The sequence below is a fragment of the Leucopleurus acutus genome, assembly GCF_964270905.1.
Source record: "Leucopleurus acutus genome assembly, chromosome: 1".
Taxonomy (NCBI): domain Eukaryota; kingdom Metazoa; phylum Chordata; class Mammalia; order Artiodactyla; family Delphinidae; genus Leucopleurus; species Leucopleurus acutus.
In genome coordinates, this window is record NC_139142.1 from 36,202,416 (window position 1) to 36,225,396 (window position 22,981).

Sequence of the window (22,981 nt, forward strand, 5' to 3'; positions counted from 1 at the left end):
TGGCTGTTAGTATTTGCCTTATGTATTGACGTGCTCCTATGTTGGGTGCATAAATATTTACAATTGCTATACCTTCTTCTTGGATTGATCCCTTGATTATTATGTAGTGTCCTTCTTTGATTCTTCTAATAGTCTTTATTTTAAAGTCTATTTTGTCTGATATGAGAATAGCTACTCCAGCTTTCTTCTGGTTTCCATTTGCATGGAATATCTTTTTCCGTCCCCTTACTTTCAGTCTGTATGTGTCTCTAGGTCTGAAATGGGTCTCTTGTAGACAGCATATATATGGGTCTTGTTTTTGTATCCATTCAGCCAATCTGTGTCTTTTGGTGGGAGCATTTAGTCCATTTACATTTAAGGTAATTATCGATATGTATGTTCCTATTCCCATTTTCTTAGTTGTTTTGGGTTTGTTATTGTAGGTCCTTTCCTTCTCTTGTGTTTCTTGCCTAGAGAAGTTCCTTTAGCATTTGTTGTAAAGCTGGTTTGGTAGTGCTGAACTCTCTCAGCTTTTGCTTGTCTGTAAAGGTTTTAATTTCTCCATCAAATCTGAATGAGATCCTTGCTGGGTAGAGTAATCGTGGTTGCAGGTTTTTCTCCTTCATCACTTTAAATATGTCCTGCCAGTCCCTTGTGGCTTGCAGAGCTTCTGCTGAGAGATCAGCTGTTAACCTAATGGGGATTCCCTTGTGTGTTATTTGTTGTTTTTCCCTTGCTTTTTTTTTTTCCTTGCTTCTTTTAATATGTTTTCTTTGTATTTAATTTTTGACAGTTTGATTAATATGTGTCTTGGCCTATATCTCCTGGATTTATCCTGTATGAGACTCTCTATACTTCCTGGACTTGATTAACTATTTCCTTGTCCATATTAGGGAAGTTTTCAACTATAATGTCTTCAAATATTTTCTCAGTCCCTTCCTTTTTCTCTTCTTCTTCTGGAACCCCTATAATTCGAATGTTGGCGCGGTTAATGTTGTCCCAGAGTTCTCTGAGACTGTCCTTGGTTCTTTTCATTCCTTTTTCTTTATTCTGCTCTGCAGTAGTTATTTCCACTATTTTATCTTCCAGGTCACTTATCCGTTCTTCTGCCTCAGTTATTCTGCTATTGATCCCATCTATTTTTAATTTCATTTATTGTGTTGCTCGTCATTGTTTGTTTCATCTTTAGTTCTTCTAGGTCCTTGTTAAATGTTTCTTGCATTTTGTCTATACTATTTCCAAGATTTTGGATCATCTTTACTATCATCATTCTGAATTCTTTTTCAGGTAGACTGCCTATTTCCTCTTCATTTGTTAGGTCTGGTGGGTTTTTATCTTGCTCCTTCATCTGCTGTATGTTTTTCTGTCTTCTCATTTTGCTTATCTTACTGTGTTTGGGGTCTCCTTTTTGCTGGCTGCAGGTTCGTAGTTCCCGTTGTTTTTGGTGTCTGTCCCCAGTGGCTAAGGTTGGTTCAGTGGGTTGTGTAGGCTTCCTGGTGGAGGGGACTTATTATGATTTTAGGCAGCCTCTCTGCTAATGGGTGGGGTTGTGTTCCTGTCTTGCTAGTTGTTTGGCATAGGGTGTCCAGCACTGTAGCTTGCTGGTCGTTGAGTGAAGCTGGGTGTTGGTGTTGAGATGGAGATCTCTGGGAGATTTTCGCCATTTGATATTATGTGGAGCTGGGAGGTCTCTTGTGGACCAGTGTCCTGAAGTTGGCTCTCCCACCTCAGAGGCATAGCACTGACTCCTGGCTGCAGCACCAAGAGCCTTTCATCCACATGGCTCCGAATCAAAGGGAGAAAAAGAAGAAAGAAAGGAAAGAAAGGAAAGGAAAGAAAGAAAGAAAGAAAGAAAGAAAGAAAGAAAGAAAGAAAGAAAGAAAGGAAGAAAGGAAGAAAGGAAGAAAGGAAGAAAGAAAGGAGGGAGGGAGGGAGGGAGGGAGGAGAGAAGGAAGGAAAGAAAGAAAGAAAGAAGATACAATATAATAAAATAAAGTAAGATTAAATAAAATAAAGTTATTAAAATAAAAAATATTAAGAAAAAAAATTTTTTAAAGAAAAAAAAAAACGGACGGATAGAACCCTAGGACAAATGGTGGAAGCAAAGCTATACAGAGAAAATCTCACACAGAAGCATACACATACACACTCACAAAATGAAAAGGGGAAAAAATAACAAATCTTGTTCTCAAAGTCCACCTCCTCAATTTGGGGTGATTCGTTGTCTATTCAGGTATTCCACAGATGCAGGGTACATCAAGTTGATTGTGGAGCTTTAATCCGCTGCTTCTGAGGCTGCTGGGAGAGATTTCCCTTTCTCTTCTTTGTTCGCACAGCTCCCGGGGCTCAGCTTTGGATTTGGCCCTGCCTCTGCATGTAGGTTGCCGGAGGGCGTCTGTTCTCCGCTCAGACAGGACGGGGTTAAAGGAGCCGCTGATTCGGGGGCTCTGGCTCACTCAGGCCGGGGGGAGGGAGGGGTACGGAGTGCGGGGTGAGCCTGCGGCGGCAGAGGCCGGCGTGACGTTCCACCAGCCTGAGGCGTGCCATGTGTTCTCCTGGGGAAGTTGTCCCTGGATCCTGGGACCCTGGCAGTGGCGGGCTGCACAGGCTCCCCGGAAGGGAGGTGTGGAGAGTGACCTGTGCTCGCACACAGGCTTCTTGGTGGTGGCAGCAGCAGCCTTAGCGTCTCATGCCTGTCTCTGGGGTCCACACTTTTACCCGCGGCTCGCGCCCATCTCTGGAGCTCCTTCAAGCAGCGCTGTTAATCCCCCCATCCTCGCGCACCAGGAAACAAAGAGGGAAGAAAAAGTCTCTTGCCTCTTCGGCAGGTCCAAACTTTTCCCCAGACTCCCTCCCGGCTAGCCCGTGGTGCACTAACCCCCTGCAGGCTGTGTTCACGCTGCTAACCCCAGTCCTCTCCCTGGGATCTAAGCACCGAAGCCCGAGCCTCAGCTCCCAGCCCATGCCCGTCCTGGCGGGTGAGCAGACAAGCCTCTCGGGCTGGTGAGTGCCGGTCGGCACCAATCCTCTGTGCGGGAATCTCTCCGCTTTGCCCTCCGCACCCCTGTTGCTGTGCTCTTCTCCGCGGCTCCGAAGCTTTCCCCCTCTGCCACCCGCAGTCTCCGCCCGTGAAGGGGCTTCCTAGTGTGTGGAAACCTTTCCTCCTTCACAGCTCCCTCCCACTGGTGCAGGTCCCATCCCTATCCTTTTGTCTCTGTTTATTGTTTTTTCTTTTGCCCTACCCAGGTACGTGGGGACTTTCTTGCCTTTTGGGAGGTCTGAGGTCTTCTGCCAGCGTTCAGTAGGTGTTCTGTAGGAGTTGTTCCACGTGTAGATGTATTTCTGGTGTATCTGTGGGGAGGAAGGTGATCTCCACGTCTTACTCTTCCGCCATCTTCCTCTCCTCTCCTCCAAACCAGCTTTTTAGTTTTAAAACATTCTTTTAATTACAAAACAATAGTTTCATTGTAGAAATTTTAGAAAATGCAAATCAGCTTAAAAAAGAAAAGAAAAATAATCACCTTCAACCCCACCATCTGCACAAATAACTACTACCATATGTGTATATATCCTTGTTTTTTTCTATGCATAGAACCACCTTTATTTTTAATCTATAAAAAATGAATTTTTATCTTTTCTCATTTAAATATCTTTCTATATAAATACATACATTTTTATATACAGATATACACATTTATATATATATAAATTTTTAATTGATGTGTAATTGACATGTAACATTGTATTAGGTTCAGATGATTTGACATTATGATTTGATATCTGTATATACTGGGAACTGATCACCACAATAAGTCTATTTAACACCTGTTAACTTTTAAATTTTTACGTGGCTGCACAGTATTTCATTGTATGTATCATGACATAGATACTTTACCTAAACTTTACACTTATAGCATCCCTGACTGCTGATATTTAGGTTGTCTCCAATCGTTCAGTGTGAAAAGCCCTCTAAGGGGGTCCTCTCTTCCTATCTGATGTTGCCACAAAAGCTGCTCTGACACTTATTCCCTCACAAAAGCCTTACATATAAAATACCATGTATACAACCTGGACAAAACTCAAAATCGATGCTGACCCGAGTTTTTCCACGTCAGGAAGCCCCTTATCACCATCTTCCCACTTCAGATCGGTTTACGTCCACCTCTAGGGGGCATCCTTCCTGCTCCAAACCACTGCTCCTTTAGGGGGTATCTGCACTTCACTCACAAAATCCTCCCATGTCTTTTGTCTTCTGTCACATACGACTTTCCCATTCCCATTCCCCCAGCGTGCATCCTGATTGTGTATGTGGAGGACGGGGGGGGGGGAACTTCCCAAACAATTCACAACCCCCAACTGGTATTTCAAAAACACACAGGCCTTTATTTTGACAATTAAATTCCTGTTACTGCAGAAACTGTGTCCAACTCTACATCCAGAGCTAGAAGCAACTAGGCTTGCAGCAGCTCTGTGATGTGGAAGACAATGCATATTTTTCCTCTCCCTCTGAAAGCATCATACACATCACAAGGGTTAATGGCCTAATTCTTTATTATCTTCCCTATCCACATTCATCACAAGACACCCTGCCCAGGAAGGCAAGAATGAGAGGTTATTGTTAAGACGGAATGAATGAGACAATGTGTGGCTCTGTTCTTCTGACCTGACAGTGTGACCCAGGCAGGGGGACTGCGGCCAGGGAGGGGTATGTGCTGGCCTCCACGCATCCCGGCACAGCTGCCCCTGTGTGCTGCGGGCAAACGAACCTGGCTCAGGGGCGTCCCTCTGACTCTCTGCTTCCGGAGCAGCAGCAGGAGAGATGAGGTCGAGGTGCTGCTGAGGGGATGCGATCTCTCTCAGTGAGAACTGGAGCATTAGATCCAATTCCTGGCGGCTCCGTGCTACCTCAGGTACCCCTCAGACTAGAGTGATGATCGGTTTCTTCTTTAAAATACAAACTATGAGCGTCTAAGGATGAGAAGCCACACTGAGGACACCATGTGCACCAGCACTTTGGGAAGAATCCTAGTTGCTTAGATCTTTAACCATAAATCAGAAGCTTAGGAAAACGATGTCATGACATTTGTACACCAAAACGGTAACACATCCACTGCTACCAAGAGCCATACTGTCCCTCCCAGGCATTGGTGAGGAGGGACTTCTATGGAGGTGTTTATGGAAAGCAAAGGCATTTTGGTCCACTGGGTTGCCACGTGTTTCCCCACAGAAGCTATTCAATTGCATACTGTACTTTCTGGCAAAATCATATTTCTCCAGAGTTGATGATGAAGACTTTTCTCAAAGACCAGAGCAAGAGCCAAAAGAAAAGGCCACAGAAGAAACAGAATCCTTATCTTGGGAGTTCAAAGTCTTATTCTACCCATGAGCATACAATGGGCTTCTGAAGTGGAAGAGTTTCAGGAAGTTACTGGAGGTCAAGAGAAGGGCAACGGTTTCTTTGTAGTGCTCTGTTTTTCATTCAAAATAAATAAAACAGAAACAAAACAAAAAGAACCCCAAAGTCAAAATACAATTTCAGAGAACACCCCAGGTTCCCCAAAGCCAGACTCACTCTGTCGCCACCATCTGGGGAATGGGCTCATCTAGGAGTTCCAAGCTGTGCAGGATCCAGTAGCAGAGCCATGGGCGGCTGGCATCCAGACACTGCAAAAGGAACAGGGCAGAAAACACACCCCTTATTCAGAATCATTCCAAGACCCTGCTGAAAAGGCAGCAGGGTCTTCAACTGTTCAGTGTGAAAAGGGAGACATCTGTCTCCCTCCTGGCAGCCTGGCAAGGAGGAGGAGGACAACCTCTGAACAGTGAATGAAGGACACTTTGCCTGGTGGCTTTAGCCAGGAGCTGAAATGACCATATGTGAGAAAAGGACAATGGGACAAAGGAGTTTAACCTGAACCCAATGGGTCCTTCCCTGACAGACATCCAAAGAAGCCGAGCAGAGGACTTCTCACATGCCAGAAAGTTAAGTGCTACTATTTTCTCAGTGCAGACCCAAGAAGATACACAACCTCAGGATGGGATTACCTGGAGTAACTCATCCAGTAAGTATCTCCTCATGCCAAGCTCTGGGGGCACAGTAATGAGTAAAATTCAGTTCCTACTCTTAAGATACTTTGTTTAGGATGTGTGTGGTTTTCTGTAGAGGAAGAGGGCAATTAGAAAGACATGTAAGTACAAGTGTCTTTCTGAAATAAGGCAGAACAAAACTAATGCATACATATACCTGGATAAACGCTATAATGGGCACATGGAAGAAACTGACTACCTCTGCCTGGGGAGCTGGGACAGGTTTCCAAAGGTGACATGTGAGCAGGTCTTGATCCTAACTCAAGCCATAAATATTCAAGCATTCAAGGCTAGGCAGGCAGGCAGTATTACTGCCCCAGTTTTACAAATCCAAAGTGTATATATGAGATCCAGAGAGATGAACTTTTTCCAGATTACAGAGAGTAAACTTCAGAGATAAGACTGCCAGTTTCTAGACTCTCAGTCCAGTGCTCTTTCCATTGTCCCAAACTGCCCTCTTCATAAATGTGCACATAAATGTGCGAGCTCCCCACCTGGGGGCAGCTGGTGTGGTGACAGAAGACACTGCTATCGGTTTCAGTGCCAGCTTCTCCTCTCACTAGCTATGTGCCTTTGAGCAAATACTTAATCTTGCTATGCCTATTTCCTTATCTATGAAGAAATAAAGACTTACCTACCCACTGGAGTATCTGTGAAGATTAAATGAGACAACGAACAGCAAGCTTTTAGCGCACCCTTCAGTGAATTGTTAGCTGTCACGGTATTAATTGTATCAGGGTTGCCTGGACCCTAATCACTGAGGATTGAATACTGAAAGTCCACAGGCCAAAGGTAACCCAGGGATGCGTCCTGCTTGTTCCCTGCAGTGTTTTGTTTGTTTAATTAGAATTGGCTGTAACATTTACGTGTTGAGAGATCCACAGAGAAATCTGAATTTCTGGCTTCATTTGGAAAAACAAGAAGAGATCTGGCAACCCTGGGTCTGCCCTGCGGTTTGGTGGCAACTGGCAGGAACAGAGTAAAGGCGTGGGTCCTCTGCTTTGCCTCAGTTCCACCCCGCGCACCGTCCCCCAACCAAGCCCACGTCTCTCGTTTATGCTACCCGCTTGGGTCTATAGGCCCAAATTCCTGCTGTAAATAATCAAATGTAGAACCCCCAAATAAAAGCAAATTCAAAGCAGAGCTGCTCTATGTAAAGCGGGGCAGGGAAACTGGCGGCCTCTGGTTCACATTCACCCTCTGGCTGCTACTCACCCCTATTCCCAACACCCCTCCCCTCCACCTCCGCTGGCCTCCCCTGAGCCCCTCTCTGGACCCCTAGGGCTCTAAGGTATATTGATTTAAGATCCACTCCACGTTTGGGCATTTTTACAGTGTTAAACCGCAGGGACTTATATACTGGTCCTTTGGCCAGTAGAGAAATTAGAACAGCTTACAGGGCCAAGGGGTGGGGATGAACAGGTATCTAGACCACCTTTTAGCAGTCAAGGGGTGTCTAGAAGAAAACCATGTGAACCCCCCTCAGCCACGATAGGGGTGAAAGCCCCACCCCATCTGGGGCCTCCACCAGCTCTAAGGGAGGACGAGACTAGAGATCGGGTTCTGTCCTTTCGGAAGTAGGAGTCCCGGCTCTGTGGGGCAGAGCTGCTGCAGACCCGGTTCTCACCAGAGCCACACGGGACGGTGAGTGACTCTACGACAGGGCAAGCCCATAGTGTCTTTTCCATCCAAACAGTAAAAAAGGAGAAAGATCTGACTGATAATTTGATAGAGAAAGCTCCTGGGCAAGGTGTTTACCTCGTAGGCATCTGTCAGCTGTCGGAGGCCTCTCTTCAGATAATGGAAGTGCTTCTCCCTCTGCAAAATAAGCCTGGAAAGATAAAGAGCTTTGTAAACCTACTCTAACAGCCTCGGCTTCCCCCACTACAGAACACACGCACACACTCACTCACACCTTCTGGTCATCCCCCCACAGTCAATGAGCAGAAAACAGCAACCTCTTTAGCTCCCCGGGGCGGCTAAACCAGAGAAAAGAGGCCCGCCTCTGAACGTCCCTAACGTGTCTGGAAATGGCGCCGGCAAATGTTTGGGGCGGGGCTTCCCTGGTGGCGCAGTGGTAAAGAATCCGCCTTCCAATACAGGGAACACGGGTTCGAGCCCTGGTCGGGAGCTGGGATCCCACATGCCGCGGGGCAACTAAGCACGCGCGCCACAACTACCGAGCTCGCACGCCTCAATGAGAGAGAGCCTGCGTGCTGCCAACTGTGGAGCCCACGCCCTCTGGACCCCAACAAAGAGCCCGTGAGCTGCCACAAAAGATCCTGCATGCCTCAAGGAAGATCCGGCGTGCCGCAACAAACACACGGCGCAGCCAAAAAATAAATAAATAAAATGTTAAAAAAATTAAAAATCAGGGCCTCCCTGGTGGCGCAGTGGTTGAGAGTCCGCCTGCCGATGCAGGGGACATGGGTTCGTGCCCCGGTCCGGGAAGATCCCACATGCCGTGGAGCGGCTGGGCCCGTGAGCCATGGCCGCTGAGCCTACGCATCCGGAGCCAGTGCTCCGCAATGGGAGAGGCCACAATAGAGAGGCCCGCGTACCGCAAAAAAAAATAATAAATAAAAAATTCGTGCAGACAAAAAATAAATAAAATGTTAAAAACAAACTCTCCTTCGTGGCCGGTAGCTTTGGGCTAGAAATGCCACTGTGAGCACACTTAGCCAGGCAGTAACAAACCACCCCGAAAGTTCCTCCAGGGTCTAGCTGAGAACAGATACCTTGCGGCTCCCCATCCTGTAAGCAATTTAAATGTGAGCCTCGCCACTTCCCTGATTTGGTTAGCCTCTGTCGTTATGGTCATTTCTTCTGGGGTCACTTCTCTGAAGTCTGTGGTTTGTACCCTGCCTGCCCCTCACTCATCCATCTAGTATTCCCTCCCCGAAATTCCACCTCCCACGTGCTGACCCACAGCCCTGGCCTGAGGATCATGTCTGTATTCTGCAGCCAGTCGCTCTCCTCGGCCCTGATGTCAGCAACACTGGCTCTAAGATGGACTGTGCTGGCCATGGCCACCTGCACAGGCAGGCAGAGGACAGGGGCTGCACTTCTCGCTGGGTCTGACAGAAGGGGTCTGTGTGATTACGGAAGGAAGGAAAAAAGTAAAGAATTTAAGACATTCACTGTGCTTGCTGATTCCAGAAATAAAATGAAAGAAGAACCAGTCTCTTTCCTAGGTATTCAATTCAACAATTGTTTATTGAACTCCCACTGTACTGTGCTGAGAAGAAGTAGTCTTTACTTCAAAAAGTCTAATTCAGTACTGGAAATGAGATAAGGACATAAGCGGTTACAATATGAGGAAAACTGGGTAGGTGTCATAAAGGGAAAACAGATAAAATACTAGAAGCTCTAAAGGGTTTGGGGGAGGGTATCTCATTCAGAAAACAATGATCAGGGAAGGTTGTGTGAACAGGTGGAATTTGAGGTAGGGGCCCTGGAAGAAGGAGAATATTTTAACAGGCAGAGGAGGTGAGGAGTTGGTGGGAGGACAGTTTAGCCAAGAAGGAACAAAAACAAAAGGAACCGACCAGGGCCGTCCAAAAGAACTTCCAGTGATGATGGAAGTGTATTTGTCTGTGCTGTCCAATAGGTAGCCACCAGCCACATGTGCATACTGAGCACTTGAAATGTGGCTAGTGTGACTGAGCAACTGAATTTTAAACTTTATTTAATTTTAATTAATTTACCTTTAAACAGGTACAAGTGGCTAACGGCTACTACACCATGCAGACAGGTATAAAGTGTGCAGAGGGAGTGCAGGTTGGGGATTTGGCCTGGCTATTAGGAATGAAAGAGGAATGGTCAAGAGGCCCTTTTTACAGGGATCTGGGATGCCAGCTGAGGAATTTAACTCAACTTAATACGCAAAGGGAATTTGCGACAACATGGATGGAACTTGAGGACATTATGCTACGTGAAATAAGTCAGATAGAAAAAGATAAATACTGGACGATCTCACTCATATGTGGCACTCCAGGGCTTCCACCAAAAAAACAAAAAACAAACAAAAGCCCTGAGCTTGTGGATACAGAAAACAGATTGGTGGTTGCCTGATGTGAGAAGTGAAGGGGAAGGGCAGTGAAATGGGTGAAGGGGGTCAAAAGGTACAAACCTCCAGTTATAAAATAAATAAGTCATGAAAATGTAATGTACAGCACAGTGATATGGTTAATAATACTGTACTGTATATTTAAAAGTAGCTAGGAGAGTGGGTCTCCAAAGTTCTCAACACAAGAAGAAGAATTTATAACTATATATGGTGCTGAATGTTAACTGGACTTACTGTGGTGACCATTTTGCACTACATACAAATATTGAATCATTGCGTTGCACACCTGAAATGAATATAATGTTATGTCAGTTATACCTCAATTTAAAAAAATAGGCAAAGGAAAACCCTGAGGGTTTTCAGCTGAGAAAAAATGACCAGAACTGTGCTTTAGAAAAATTATCTGACCACAGTAGGTATTCAATATGTGTTTACAAACTGTACTGATGAAAGCAGTAAGTGGGGAGAGAGATGAGGTGGGAAGACAGGGTAAGATGCTAGTAAGAGTCAACCAGGTGGGAAGAACTTAGAGTTCTGAGGGCTCCACCTAGCACGGTGCCCAAGACAAGCTGACTGTGGACAGGTGGACTCTGAAGCACTGGAAGTGTATTCAGGTGCGGATGTCAGTCACATCGCTGGAAACACATGTGAGATTCTGGAGAGGGATCCAGGTGACACAGACGAACTGGGAATCATTTATCTGCAAGCAGGTGACAGGTGAAGCTGCAGGAGTAGAGGACAGAGCAGAGAGAAAAGTTTGAAGGCAGAACTGAGGGAAGACCCATCTTTAAGGGCTTGGAGGACCAGGAGCCAGAGGAGAGAAGTAAAGAGCAGTACACAAGCAGAGGAAGGACAAAGGCAGTGTCGCCTCACAGGCAGAGCAGGAGGAGAGAATTTCACAGAGGTTGTTTTTTTTTTTTGCGGTACGCAGGCCTCTCACTGTTGTGGCCTCTCCCGTTGCGGAGCACAGGCTCCCGACGCGCAGGCTCAGTGGCCATGGCTCACGGGCCCAGCCGCTCCGCGGCATGTGGGATCCTCCGGGACCGGGGCACGAACCCGTGTCCACTGCATCAGCAGGCGGACTCCCAACCACTGTGCCACCAGGGAAGCCCTCACGGAGGTTTTTAACAGCGGCAAACAGTGCAGTAAGAGTGAGGAAAAAGAGGACAAACTACAAAGTGGCTGGTGACCTTCAAGAGAGTCAGGGAGTGAGGAGAGCAGATTCCAGATCATAAAGAAGAGATGGCCAGACTCAATTTCTCTTTCGAGGAGGTCCAGGGGTCAGGGCTCAGTGAGCACAGGCACAGGTGGGCTTTAAGCACTGGAGGTGTATTCAGGTGAGGGCATCAGGAGGAGAGGTGAGTCTGAAAATAATGAATGAGTCTACATTCTCAGAACAGAAACAATGGGAGAGTGTGAAATTAGACAAACAGAGGACTCTCAAGTGGGGAAGAGGGAAACCAAGGAAACGTGGGACGGCCTCAGTTTTCTCAGGAATTAGGAGGCAAGACCTGGGAGAGTGTGCGTTGGCCATAATGGGGAATATGTTAGGAAATCTACACAAGATGAATGAAGGATGATAAACCGGAGTGAAGGCCCAGCTGAAGCTGAGGAGTATAAACTTTTGATGAAGCCATTCAGAAGGCACTATTGTATGATTTTTTTCTCGGCAATCTTGCTAGGACCCTTTAGCAGAAGCAGCGACAGGGGTACTGTGGTTAGGGCTCGTAAGACGGGAAGAGCAGAAAGGTAGAGGTGTGAGGGAGCGGAATGAGATCAGCGGACAGCTGACGAGAGCACACCGCGCGGCCTGGCCCCGGCTGGGCAGGCTGAGTGTGGCCAGCATAGGTGTGATGGACGAGAAAAACCAGGAGGGCGCAGGAGACCGTTAACAGGGCAGGCAGGGACCCACTCAAGAAGTGAGAGGAGGCTGAGAAACCCAATCCAGGTGAGGGCAAGCACAGAATTTGGAGGCAGAACTCCTGACTTCTAACTACGAAAGGATCAGGTCACAGAGGGGTTTCTACAGGTCAGTTCTTTCCAGTCTGAAAAACAGTCAGAGGAATTTGAATACGCCAAATACCCTGGGATGCTAGGCCACAGAGGAGAGAAGGGAAAATACTCTGTTCCAATAACGAGAACACTTTCCACCTCATTTAAAATGTCGGGCAAGACAGCCTTAAAGGTTTCTTGCAAATAAAATTTTGTGATCCTAAGTGTAATGCTGGGGAAAGGGACCAGGCACTGACTGGAATTCCCTGTTGGGTCTGCCTGCCTACTGCATACCCTATAACCCCGTGAAGGGAGCGCGCATCTAGCTTCAGCACCTGGGCCCAGCACGGAGCAGGCTCTCCACGTTTACTGTCGAATGAACGAGAGAAAGAATAGAGGAATGGTAGCGTCAGTTTCTGACTAGCCAAAGAGACTTCTCCCTGGGTACGTGTCCTGTCAATTAAAAAGAATGACAAACCTCAAAGGGAAAGTTAAAATGCGGGCAAGCAGAGAGGACAAGGAGGGCTTGGTTAGATCGCAGGTGGCATCCACTCTGGCTCAGGGGTGCTTCCCATCAGTCTCTCGTGTGGTCTGACATGCCACACTGCAGGAGACCTGTCAGCCAGGGGTTAAACTTCCCTGGAGGACTCGGTATTTCTAGAGAGCTGAATTAAGCCACAAACAAATCCTTCCCCTTATTGTAGGGAAAAGGAAAAACCAACCCTGGAGAACGAACCCTTTCCCTTGTCTTCTCACTCCTCTCATTTGACAAGGGGCTTGTCCGTCCTAGGAAATGAAAGACCTCAGAGGCAAAGGCTTTTCTATGTGTAGGGAGGAAGAGACTCTGCTACTCCTCAGGGTCCTGAAGTGACAAGAAGCTACCTGAAGCCTCACCTGACCAGAAACATCTAACTGAAAGAGCTTCAGGCACCTTTTCTGCAGCTCTGAGTTGGTCCCTAGAGGTGGGACCTGAGGCAGCCCAAAGGGGGCTCCCCAATAGCTCTCCTCCCACCCCGAACCTCACTCACAGATAGCCAGGCCCTGGGAGTCCTGCTAAGAGGGAACTAGTGAATTCCTTTAGCTGGTTTCATCTGAAGACCAACTCTGGCCACAAGCAGGGGAAGAGAAATTTCTTCCAGTGGCTTTTTCCACAAGGGAAACTGTCCTTTCACTTTCATCAACTTAATCATAAACACACGTACACATGCATACAAGCACACACACAAAAATGCTAATATGTAAATGTTATTCTAAAATCTCGGGAAATGTTTCTTTGTTTATCTAGAGCTTCAAGGGCCACAATGCTGCTTGAATTTTAACTTCTTCTTTGAGGTTTATGATTCTTTTAAGTTGAAGGGACATATATCCAGTTTCTCTTGGTCAGCCAGAGACTGTACTAAGAGCCTTACTGTTATGGACTAAATTGTGTCTCCCCCATCCCCAAATTTGAAGCCCTAACCCCCATTGTGACTGCATTTGAAGATAGGACCTTTAAAGAGGTATTTAAGGTTAAATGGGACCTGGTGATGCTATAAAAAGAGTAAGTGACACTGGGGAGGAGTCCACACAGAGAAAAGGCCGTGTGAACACACAGTGAGAAGGCGGTCTCTGCAAGCTAAGGAGAGAGACCTCAGGAGAAACCAACCCTGCCAGCACCCTGATCTTGGAATTCTAGCCTCCCAAACTGTGAGAAAACAAATTTCTGTTGTTTAAGCCACTCCATCAGTGGTATTTGATTATAGCAGCCCTAGCAAACTAATACTCTTACCATTCTTTTATTCTAAAGTCACCTCTAGATCTAAAACTCTTTTCTGTGTAGGGCGTTAGAAAAGAAAAGCTAGAGCTCTTTCCCTTTCCTTTCTGAATAATTCAGCCCCAAAGCCATTCAATCAGGTGGAGCAGAACAAGCCAGGCTCTGCCAGGAGTGGGGTGGCAGGGCACGCCGCAGGGCATGCTGCAGGGCACGCGGCAGGGCACGCCACAGTGCATGCTGCAGTGCTCAACTGGCTGAGGAGGGCATCTGTGTGGCTGCGGAGAGAGGGGTGGGAGATTGGGACACACAGGAATGACCAAATAAATGCATATATTTAGGATACTGGCAGCCTGGTTCCACTGTTGGAGAAGTATCTTAGAAATACTTGTGTACCGTGCAGTATGTACAGTACAGTCCCATGCCCTCACCAAGCTCCAGGCACACTGCCTTGGGTGCACTCTGCTATTTTCAGTCTCAGAGCTGTAGCTCATGTTTTCCCTCTGCCTGGAAAAGTCCCACCACCTCCTAAACTGGCCAATTCCTACTCACCCCCCAGGTCTCAGCCTAAGAGTCACTTTCTCTGAAAGGCCTCTGCTACGACTTAATGTCTACATCCCTCCAAAACTCTTATGTTGAAATCCTAATCCCCAGTGTGATGGTATTAGGAGGTGGGGACCTCTCTGCATGGTGATTAGGTGGTCAGGGTAGAGTTCTCATGAAGGGATTAGTGCTCTTATAAAAGAGACCCCAGAGAGCTTCTTCCACCAGGTGAGAATACAGTGAGAAGATGCCATCTATGAACCAGAGGTGCGGGTCCTCGCCAGACACCAGATCTGCTGGTGCCTTGATCTTGGACTTCCCAGGCTCCAGAACTGTGAGAAATAAACGTTAAGTCACCCAATCTACAGGAAGTTGCTACAACAGCCCAAATAGACTGAGACACCTTCCCTAATTTACATCCAACCTAATTTACACCCTCCCTGTTACTCTCTCTCGGAGCGCCACGTTCCCTTCTTAAGACAGTTACCTTCAGGCTTCCCTGGTGGCGCAGTGGTTGAGAATCCGCCTGCCAATGCAGAGGACACGGGTTTGAGCCCTGGTCCGGGAAGATCCCACATGCTGCAGAGCAACTAAGCCCGTGCGCCACAACTACTGAGCCTGAGCTCTAGAGCCCGCGAGCCACAACTACTGAAGCCCGCGCACCTAGAGCCCGTGTTCCGCAACAGAAGTCACCGCAGTGAGAAGCCCGTGCACTGCAACGAAGAGTAGCCCCGCTCGCGGCAACTAGGGAGAAGCAATGAAGACCCAACGCAGCCAAAAATAAATAAATAAAAGAAATTTATATTAAAAAAAAAGAGAGAGACAGTTACCCCCTTGGTAACTATGTTCTTTGAATTCATTGGTTTAATAACTACCTTCCCCATGAGACTGAGAGCCCAGCAGGAGCAGGACCTGGGTCAGCCTTGCTCACCCTGTTCCCAGAGCCCAGCAGTGCCTGAGCCCCTAGATACCGTTGCCAAATGGGTGAAGGAATGAATGACTTTAAATGAACACAGCAAACTGAATGACAGCAAACACACTCCCTCCCCCTAAACGTGGACCATCCCTGAGACTCATGCCTTTGTTTGTGACAGGTGAGAGATCAGGGATTCAGTCCATTGTTGGCTGCTGGGAGGGTTTTAAACCCACTAAAGCCAGGGGCTTCTCCAGTCAAAAAGTAAGCCTCTGGCACATAAGCAGTAAGTCACTTGAGAGAGGGTGGGAGGGAAGATGAACTTACTTGTATGAACCTTGGAAAGAACAACAGTATGAAGGACCATATCTTTCAACTGCTCAGGATTTGGAAAATGCTAAAGTATCATCACATAGCGAAATGGCAGAAAACATGGAAGCTGAGCAGGTGCCCGTATGAAAACTGCTTTGAGAGCTTAACTCAGAGCATTCTGGCTTCAGAGCAACTGCCAACACTTAACCTTCAGTGCTCTATTAGCATTATCAATATTCCCCCCTTACAAGGAGCACCAGGCTACTTTTTCCCAAGAAAAAAACAATTGTTTGTTTGTTTGTTTTTTGGCCACGCTGCACAGCTTGAGGGATCTCAGTTCCCAGACCAGGAACTGAACCTGGGTTACGGCAGCGAAAGCCCAGAATCCTAACCACTAGGTCACCAGGGAACTCCCCGACAATTTAAAAATTTCATGTGAGTGTGTGTGTGTGTGTGTGTGTGTGGTTTATGCATTTCGGGTGTCTTACTAAAGCTAATATAATACATGGAAAAGGGTAAATTCATAAGCATGTGAAACTGTGAGAATGACTAACCACGGGGAAAGAAAAATTAACTTTTATGGGAAAGCAGGATACTGATAAACAGAACTGTTCAAAGCATGGTCCAAAAGCTCCTTGGGAGGGACCACCTCACTCCAGGAGAGAATGCATGTTTCACAGTCTGAGAGTGAGGAAAATCACTTCTGGGATGGGGAATAAACTGGAGAATGTAACAACATTCAGCTTCAGCCTTGAACTTCAGCCCAATCTTCTATTTGGCAGTGGTTCTGAAAGGCTGAATAGATGGATGCCTCGCTCAGCACCATTGCTGGCATCCCCGGACCTGGGCGTGGTCAGTGATCCTGGGAGTGTGTGTGATTCTGCCACATCTGATCAGCAGCATGACCTCAGAAACACAGACAAGCCATGTCACCTAGATCAATTGCTCTAGCTGAATATTCACGTCAGCTAACAAGGAAGTTTCGTTCCTGCAATACAATACTAGACTTTTAAAATTTGACTACTAAAATGTTAAATATTGTAATTGTGATAGTAATTTAAAATGCTGATAAATTTTCATATTTATTCTTAAACCCCAGAAGTTCATTCTATGGTGAAGATGTTTGGCTCCAGCCTTATGGTGATAAGTTGATTTACATTCTCAGCCATTTGGCCACAGTGTATAATATCTCTAATATTAATTAGCAGGCCGTGACATAAGATGCTAATTAGCATCCTTTAAAACGCTCATTTTCATAGGCAACAATGTCAGATTCCTGACATAAACCCAGAGCCCTGGTATATTCTATTTCCACAAAGGATACAAACCCAACAGAAACATTTTTGTTTTCCACCCACACCTGACCTAAGACCTATGAATCAGGGGATTTTACTCCTTTACTGTCCACCACTCCCAAAACACAGCTTCTTCCCAGATTGTAACCTCCTATTCTCCCTCCTATCTCAGTAAGAATAAAAGGAAAGTCCAAGGGCTCTATTCTGATGGTGGGTGAAAAAGGAATGTCAAATGATCAAAGGTCCCTTTGGAAATACAGAGGATATGTGTCCACAGAGCTGGTGACAGGGCACAGTGACTCAGAGCACAATCAGGTGAGTCATCGCGATGCAACTCTAACCGCAAACCCCTCCTGAAGCCACCATGCCCCTCACCATCACCAAGTCCTACCACCTCTGGGGAAACAGCCTGTACTGGGCAGAGAGCTCCTTCTCCCCGAGCTGTTTACACAAATGGTGTCATTTGCTAAGCTCCAACTGTGGCTCACGACAAAAGCAATAATTCATTGATTGAGGTCTGGGCTACGAGTTAAAGTAGAAATTTAGGTTAGCAGTTTGGAAGAAGACTCCTCTGGTTAGTTGATGCTTTCCTTTTCTGCTCTAGGGAAGAAAGATGAAGAGAACTTTTCCACCTGTCTTTCCATTTTTCCAACTGTTTTCTGCCTTGGCTAATCAGAATATTTTAACTAAATTTCTTCTCATGGAAATAAGGGGAAAATGGAATGGTGGCAAAAAAAGACACCAAGTTAACTCAGGCTAGAAATATTTGTAATGCTCCAGTAAGCAGAAGTACCCAGAGACTGACTTGCCAGGAGTTAGTGTGTTAGGAGGCCTCAGGAAATTGGGAGACATGATAAAGGAGGTCAGGCTGGACCTCAGACCCTTCAGCTTCCCATCCAGAGAGAATCAGCCAGCGGCCCAACTAGACTACGTCCAGAGACTGTCAAGGCAAAGTGCTATAACATTAAGATAAAACAATGACCAAACACAATTTGGACTACTGATCAGGAAAGATAACACAGGACGGTTTCAGAGAAGCAATCTGTGATTAGAAGAGAAATGCTAATAAATGAAATAACCTTATGAAATTCTAGTGTGATACATTACAAAATTGGGGGAAAAAAGAGAAAATGAAGGTTCAAATTAATAAGTTTCTGCTTATAATCCTCCTTTTGGAATTTCTGACATCAAAGAGCTCAGAAGGCTTCAACTTACTAAGCACCAAGGAAAACAAAAGGCATTTTATTTCTCACTTGAAATGTCGCCCTTGGGAATCTGCTGCACAATCACCAGTAAAGGCCAGGCTGGGAGAAGCTCAAACTTCTCACATTTTCCCAGTCAAGTCATAATATACATCAAAGGAATCCATCCTTTGCCATCCCCCTGGACTCTACATCTGTTTCAAAGTGTTATATGAAAAGCTTGAGAGTTCTGAACATCAGCACAGCAGGTCAGAACTAAGCTTCAAGATCATGAACTTCCTCTCGCCACCTTCAGAGCTCAGAGTTCAGGCCCTGAGGGCATCCCCATGTAACAGCTGATGGCTCAGTTCAAGTGAGCAGCTCCTCTAGACAGTATTCTAATAGTGGCAGGAGCTGGGGTCAGGAGCATTTCCAGGGAGCCACAAGGTCAGGGAACACCAGCCTCACAGCAGACTCATCCCCTGAGGTTGGACAAGCTCAAGGAGGAAAGAAGAAAGGCTCCCATGGGAGATGGTATTTCCCGGATCCCCTCAAACACTTAACCACAGCTTACCTTGGTACAAGGTGGTTGAACTTGTAAGAACTGAAGACCTCTTGGATCTTTTCTTCTACTTTTGCCTGGTAAGGATGCAGGAGACGGGAGAGAGAAAACAAATACAGATGAGACCTTTATCCACTTTATGTTCCTATTGCCACAAATGCCTACCAGCTAGAGTTCCTTGGTGTGACTTTGTACCTCACAGCATAACAAGACTGCATTCAGGGGCTCTGCAGGATGACAGGCTTGGGACAAGGACAGACAGAGAAAGAATGCCCTGTACCACATTAGCATCACAACCGACTTCTCCAGTAAACTAATCCATGGTATCCAAACTAATGGCAATTCTGGAGTTTGGCACCCTGGCACCAGTTACTCAGGGAGCAGGAGAAGATGGACCCCTTTTGCTTGAAAGACCTGTTCTTGCCTGCTCTATGAAGTTGTTTAGGTGTTCGTTAACCGGCCATTCTCAAATATGCAATTAATTTCTGCCAAGGGTCCTACTTCTTATTGTCAGATTTAATGGTTTAAATATAGATTGAACAGTATTAAAATCCCCAAAGGGATTTACAAGAACATCAATCATGGAAACACGAAAGAAATAGCACACCTGGTCATTGGACCTGTGTCACACACCAGACTCCACAGTCCCATAAAACAAAGGATCTCAGAAAGTCAGGTCACAAAAGGAATGAGATGACCTGTCTCCTCTGAAGATCACACCATGATGTGGTCAGACAGCACAGATTCTGTAAGGAAAGGGTACGGCAGTGCAGGAGGGGGCTGGTCAACGGGATACAGGGTTTCACCTTCACGGCCATCCCTGCTTTGTGGTGAGGCAAGTCCTTGCTGAGATTTCAAGATATATAATAATGTCCTCTCTGGGAAATATCAAAAATGCATTATTTGTTTCTGAAACACCTGAGTTAGAGCTTCCAGTCCCTTTTTTTTTTTTTTTTTTTTTTGCAGTACGCGGGCCTCTCACTGTTGTGGCCTCTCCTGTTGCGGAGCACAGGCTCCAGACGCGCAGGCTCAGCGGCCATGGCTCACGGGCCCAGCCGCTCCGCGGCATGTGGGATCTTCCCGGACCGGGGCACGAACCCGTGTCCCCTGCATCGGCAGGCGGACTCTCAACCACTGCGCCATCAGGGAAGCCCAAGCTTCCAGTCCCTTTGACAAGCTTCCAAAAATCACGATGAGGGGAGCAGTGATGTGAGTCAGCTAAAATGGCAGCCCATCTAAAATTCATTTATATTTGGTTTTAGGATATGCTTTGGTATTTGCCTTTGAACATGAGTTTCAGGGATTACCTGGCCAAGAATTTATAATACTTCAAAAAACAGACTGAAGTCACTGAGAATTCGACTCAGAAGAAGTAAGAAAGTTCTCCCAGACCCCTCACGATGCTTTCTCCATGCCAGACACTGATGTGGGACTAATACAAAGCACCAGCCTAAATGAAACACAGACTGCATTTTTCAGTTGTGCCTTCCTTGGCCATACGTTGAAAGGGATAAAAAAAAAAAAAAATACGAGAAACATATGTCAGGAAGATCATGAAATAAAAATATTTGCCTACCAGGTTTGGACACACAGTTTTTCTGGGCAGGAGCGCGCTGTTTCCCCCTTTGCCTGCCAAAGCCGTAAAGCTATTCTTTCTACTTCACCCGAAACTCTATCTCCAAGATTCGATTCAGCCCCAGTGCACAGAGGTCGAGTTTTCGGCATCACTAGGAGTGGAACCGCTGGATCATTATGATAACTTTATGTTTAATCATTTGAGGAACTGCCAGACTGTTTTCCAGAGCAGTTGTACCATTTTATATTCCCATCAGCAGTATATGAGAGCTCCAATTTCTTCACATCCTCAGCAACACATTATTATCTATGTTTCTGATCATAGCCATCCTAGTGTGTGTCAAGTAGTATTTCACTAGTTGTTTTTTTTTAAATAAATTTATTTTATTTTTGGCTGCGTTGGGTCTTCGTTGCTGCGTGTGGGCTTCTCCCTAGTTGCAGCGAGCGGGGGCTACTCTTCATTGCGGTGCACGGGCTTCTCACTGTGGTGGCTTCTCTTGTTGCGGAACATGGGCTCTAGGCATGCAGGCTTCAGTAGTTGCAGCATGTGGGCTCAGTAGTTGTGGCTCACGGGCTCCAGAGTGCAGGCTCAGTAGTTGTGGCACACGGGTTTAGCTGCTCCGTAGCATGTGGGATTTTCCCAGACCACGGCTCGAACCTGTGTCCCCTGCATTGGCAGGTGGATTCTTAACCACTGAGCCACCAGGGAAGCCCTCACTATTGTTTTGATTGCCTTTCCCTGATGACTAATGATGTTGAGCATCTTTTTACAGGCTTATTGGCCATTTGTAGATATTCTTCGGAGAAATGTCTATTCAGGTCTTTGTTCATTTTTTAAAGTGGGTTGTCTTTTTATTAATGAATTGTAATAAGTCCTTATATATTCTATCAATAGATACAAGTTCCTTGTCATATTCCCATTCTGTGGGTTGTCTCTAGGAACTAGTGTATTTTTTAATAGAAAAAGATCACTTCAGAGCACAAAGTATGATTTTTAGAGTACAACTTTTAAAATAATACTAGCAATAAGCCTGTATTTTTTTTGACAAATAGTAATGGATTAATATACAAATTTAAAACTAGTCATCTGAGGATAAGAAAATGAAAGTCATCCCCAAAATATAACATCCTTTTTTGCCTCTCCTTCTCCACATACAGTCTGCTAGTGTGATATAAATCATAGTAATTTTGTCACTGGGAAGATGTAAGCATTCTTTGAATGTTCTGATTTGCATAGCGGAAGGAAAGGAAGAAAGCTAGTTGTATACAAAAGAGTTAACACAGCAGGCCTGAGACTACTATCCTTAGAAAGGCCTACTTGAAAGGTAGACCCTGGCTGGAGTCTGGGAGCCTGGATCTCGGGAGGGCTCTCAGCATTCCCAGAACTGATAAGACAGGCTCACTGAGCCTAAACTGTATAAACAACGTGGTTTATGGGGAACAGCTATCTTCCTTCTGGGAGTCTGGAATTATGCTAGAAAGAGGGTGCCTATGTGACCAGCCCCAGTAAAAGCCATGAGCACCCAGTCTCTAATGAGCTTCCCTGGTAGCTCTGCATGTGTGGTCACAGTTCAATGCTGGAGAAATTAAACACGTCCCCCGGGACTCCACTGGGAGAGAACTCCTGGAAGCTTATGCCTCGCTTCCTGCAGACTTCAGCCCATGAGCCTCTTCCCTTGGCTGATTTTGTTCCGTAGCCTGTTGTTGTAATAAATCATAACCATGAGGACAGCTATATGCTGAGTTCTCTGAATCTTTGTGTAAGCAGATAAGGTAGAGGGTCCCCGGAGAAAGAAAACCAGTCATGGCTTTCTTGACATAAGAGAGGCCATTTTGGCCTAAGCCATTCTGGGATCTAAGCCTGGCCACAATGCTTGCCCTTTAATAGGTCTTAGAAATCAATGATCTTAAGAGAAGAAAGAATGCAGACGCTGACTGTTATCAGGCAAGAGAAATAACAATAGCAAAGATAATATATTAGTTATAAAGACTCCCAGTTCTCTTTCAATGGTAAAGAGTAGCCTGAAGCCTCAACCACCAGATGCACTGGAACCTAAGGGCTGATGATGTTGACCTTTTCTGAACTTCTGACTTCAATCAACTAAAGCTTGGACTCTGTTGACCACCCAAGCCCCATCATGAATATGCATGTGCCCTTAGCTTAAAACTTCCCCAATTTTGCTGTTGGGAGAGACACTGCTTTGGGAAAGACCCCCAGTGTTCTCCTTACTTGCTGCAAGGAATAAATCCTTCCTTCTCCCGATCGTTGGCTCCGTTGTGTCTTTTGGCTCAACCCCACCAAGAGGCAAACCAGTTTTCAGGTAACACTAGTAGTGAATCAGTGAACCTAGGAGTCGTCTTGGGGACCTCCAAAACATGAGGAGAATTAAAAATTTAGCCTTTGGGACAGAATTAAGAGAAGCAGTCACAACAATTGCATCATGTCTATGAAGCAAGATCTATAGTTAAATTCCTTTTTAAAATTTTATCGAAATTCTCACTTTAAATATAGGAGAACTGGGGGTAACTATTAAAAAACAAAGTGACCTAAGTCATGAAGAACTCTAACACTACACAGCTCTCAAATCAGAATTAGGAAGGGAGGAAGGGAGGAAGGGAGGAAGGGAGGAAGGGAGGAAGGAAGGAAGGAAGGAAGGAAGGAAGGAAGGAAGGAAGGAAGGAAGGAAGGAAGGAGGGACTGGCTTCAACATAGGGATGCTAAA

At 46.0% G+C, this 22,981-nt stretch overlaps 1 protein-coding gene across 2 annotated transcripts in view; it reads right to left on the reverse strand.

Moving 5' to 3' along the window:
• The window catches only part of LOC309963946 (protein farnesyltransferase subunit beta), a gene marked incomplete at both ends in the record, with an annotated part of 83,778 nt that overhangs the window by 42,728 nt on the left and 18,069 nt on the right, over nucleotides 1–22,981 (reverse strand). For both annotated transcript variants that reach the window (XM_082842495.1, XM_082842494.1), the window contains 3 exons: nucleotides 5,552–5,643; nucleotides 7,825–7,897; nucleotides 18,696–18,760. In XM_082842495.1, coding sequence (XP_082698621.1) covers nucleotides 5,552–5,643; nucleotides 7,825–7,897; nucleotides 18,696–18,760 — 230 coding nt within the window. The remainder of the gene's footprint in view (nucleotides 1–5,551; nucleotides 5,644–7,824; nucleotides 7,898–18,695; nucleotides 18,761–22,981) is intronic.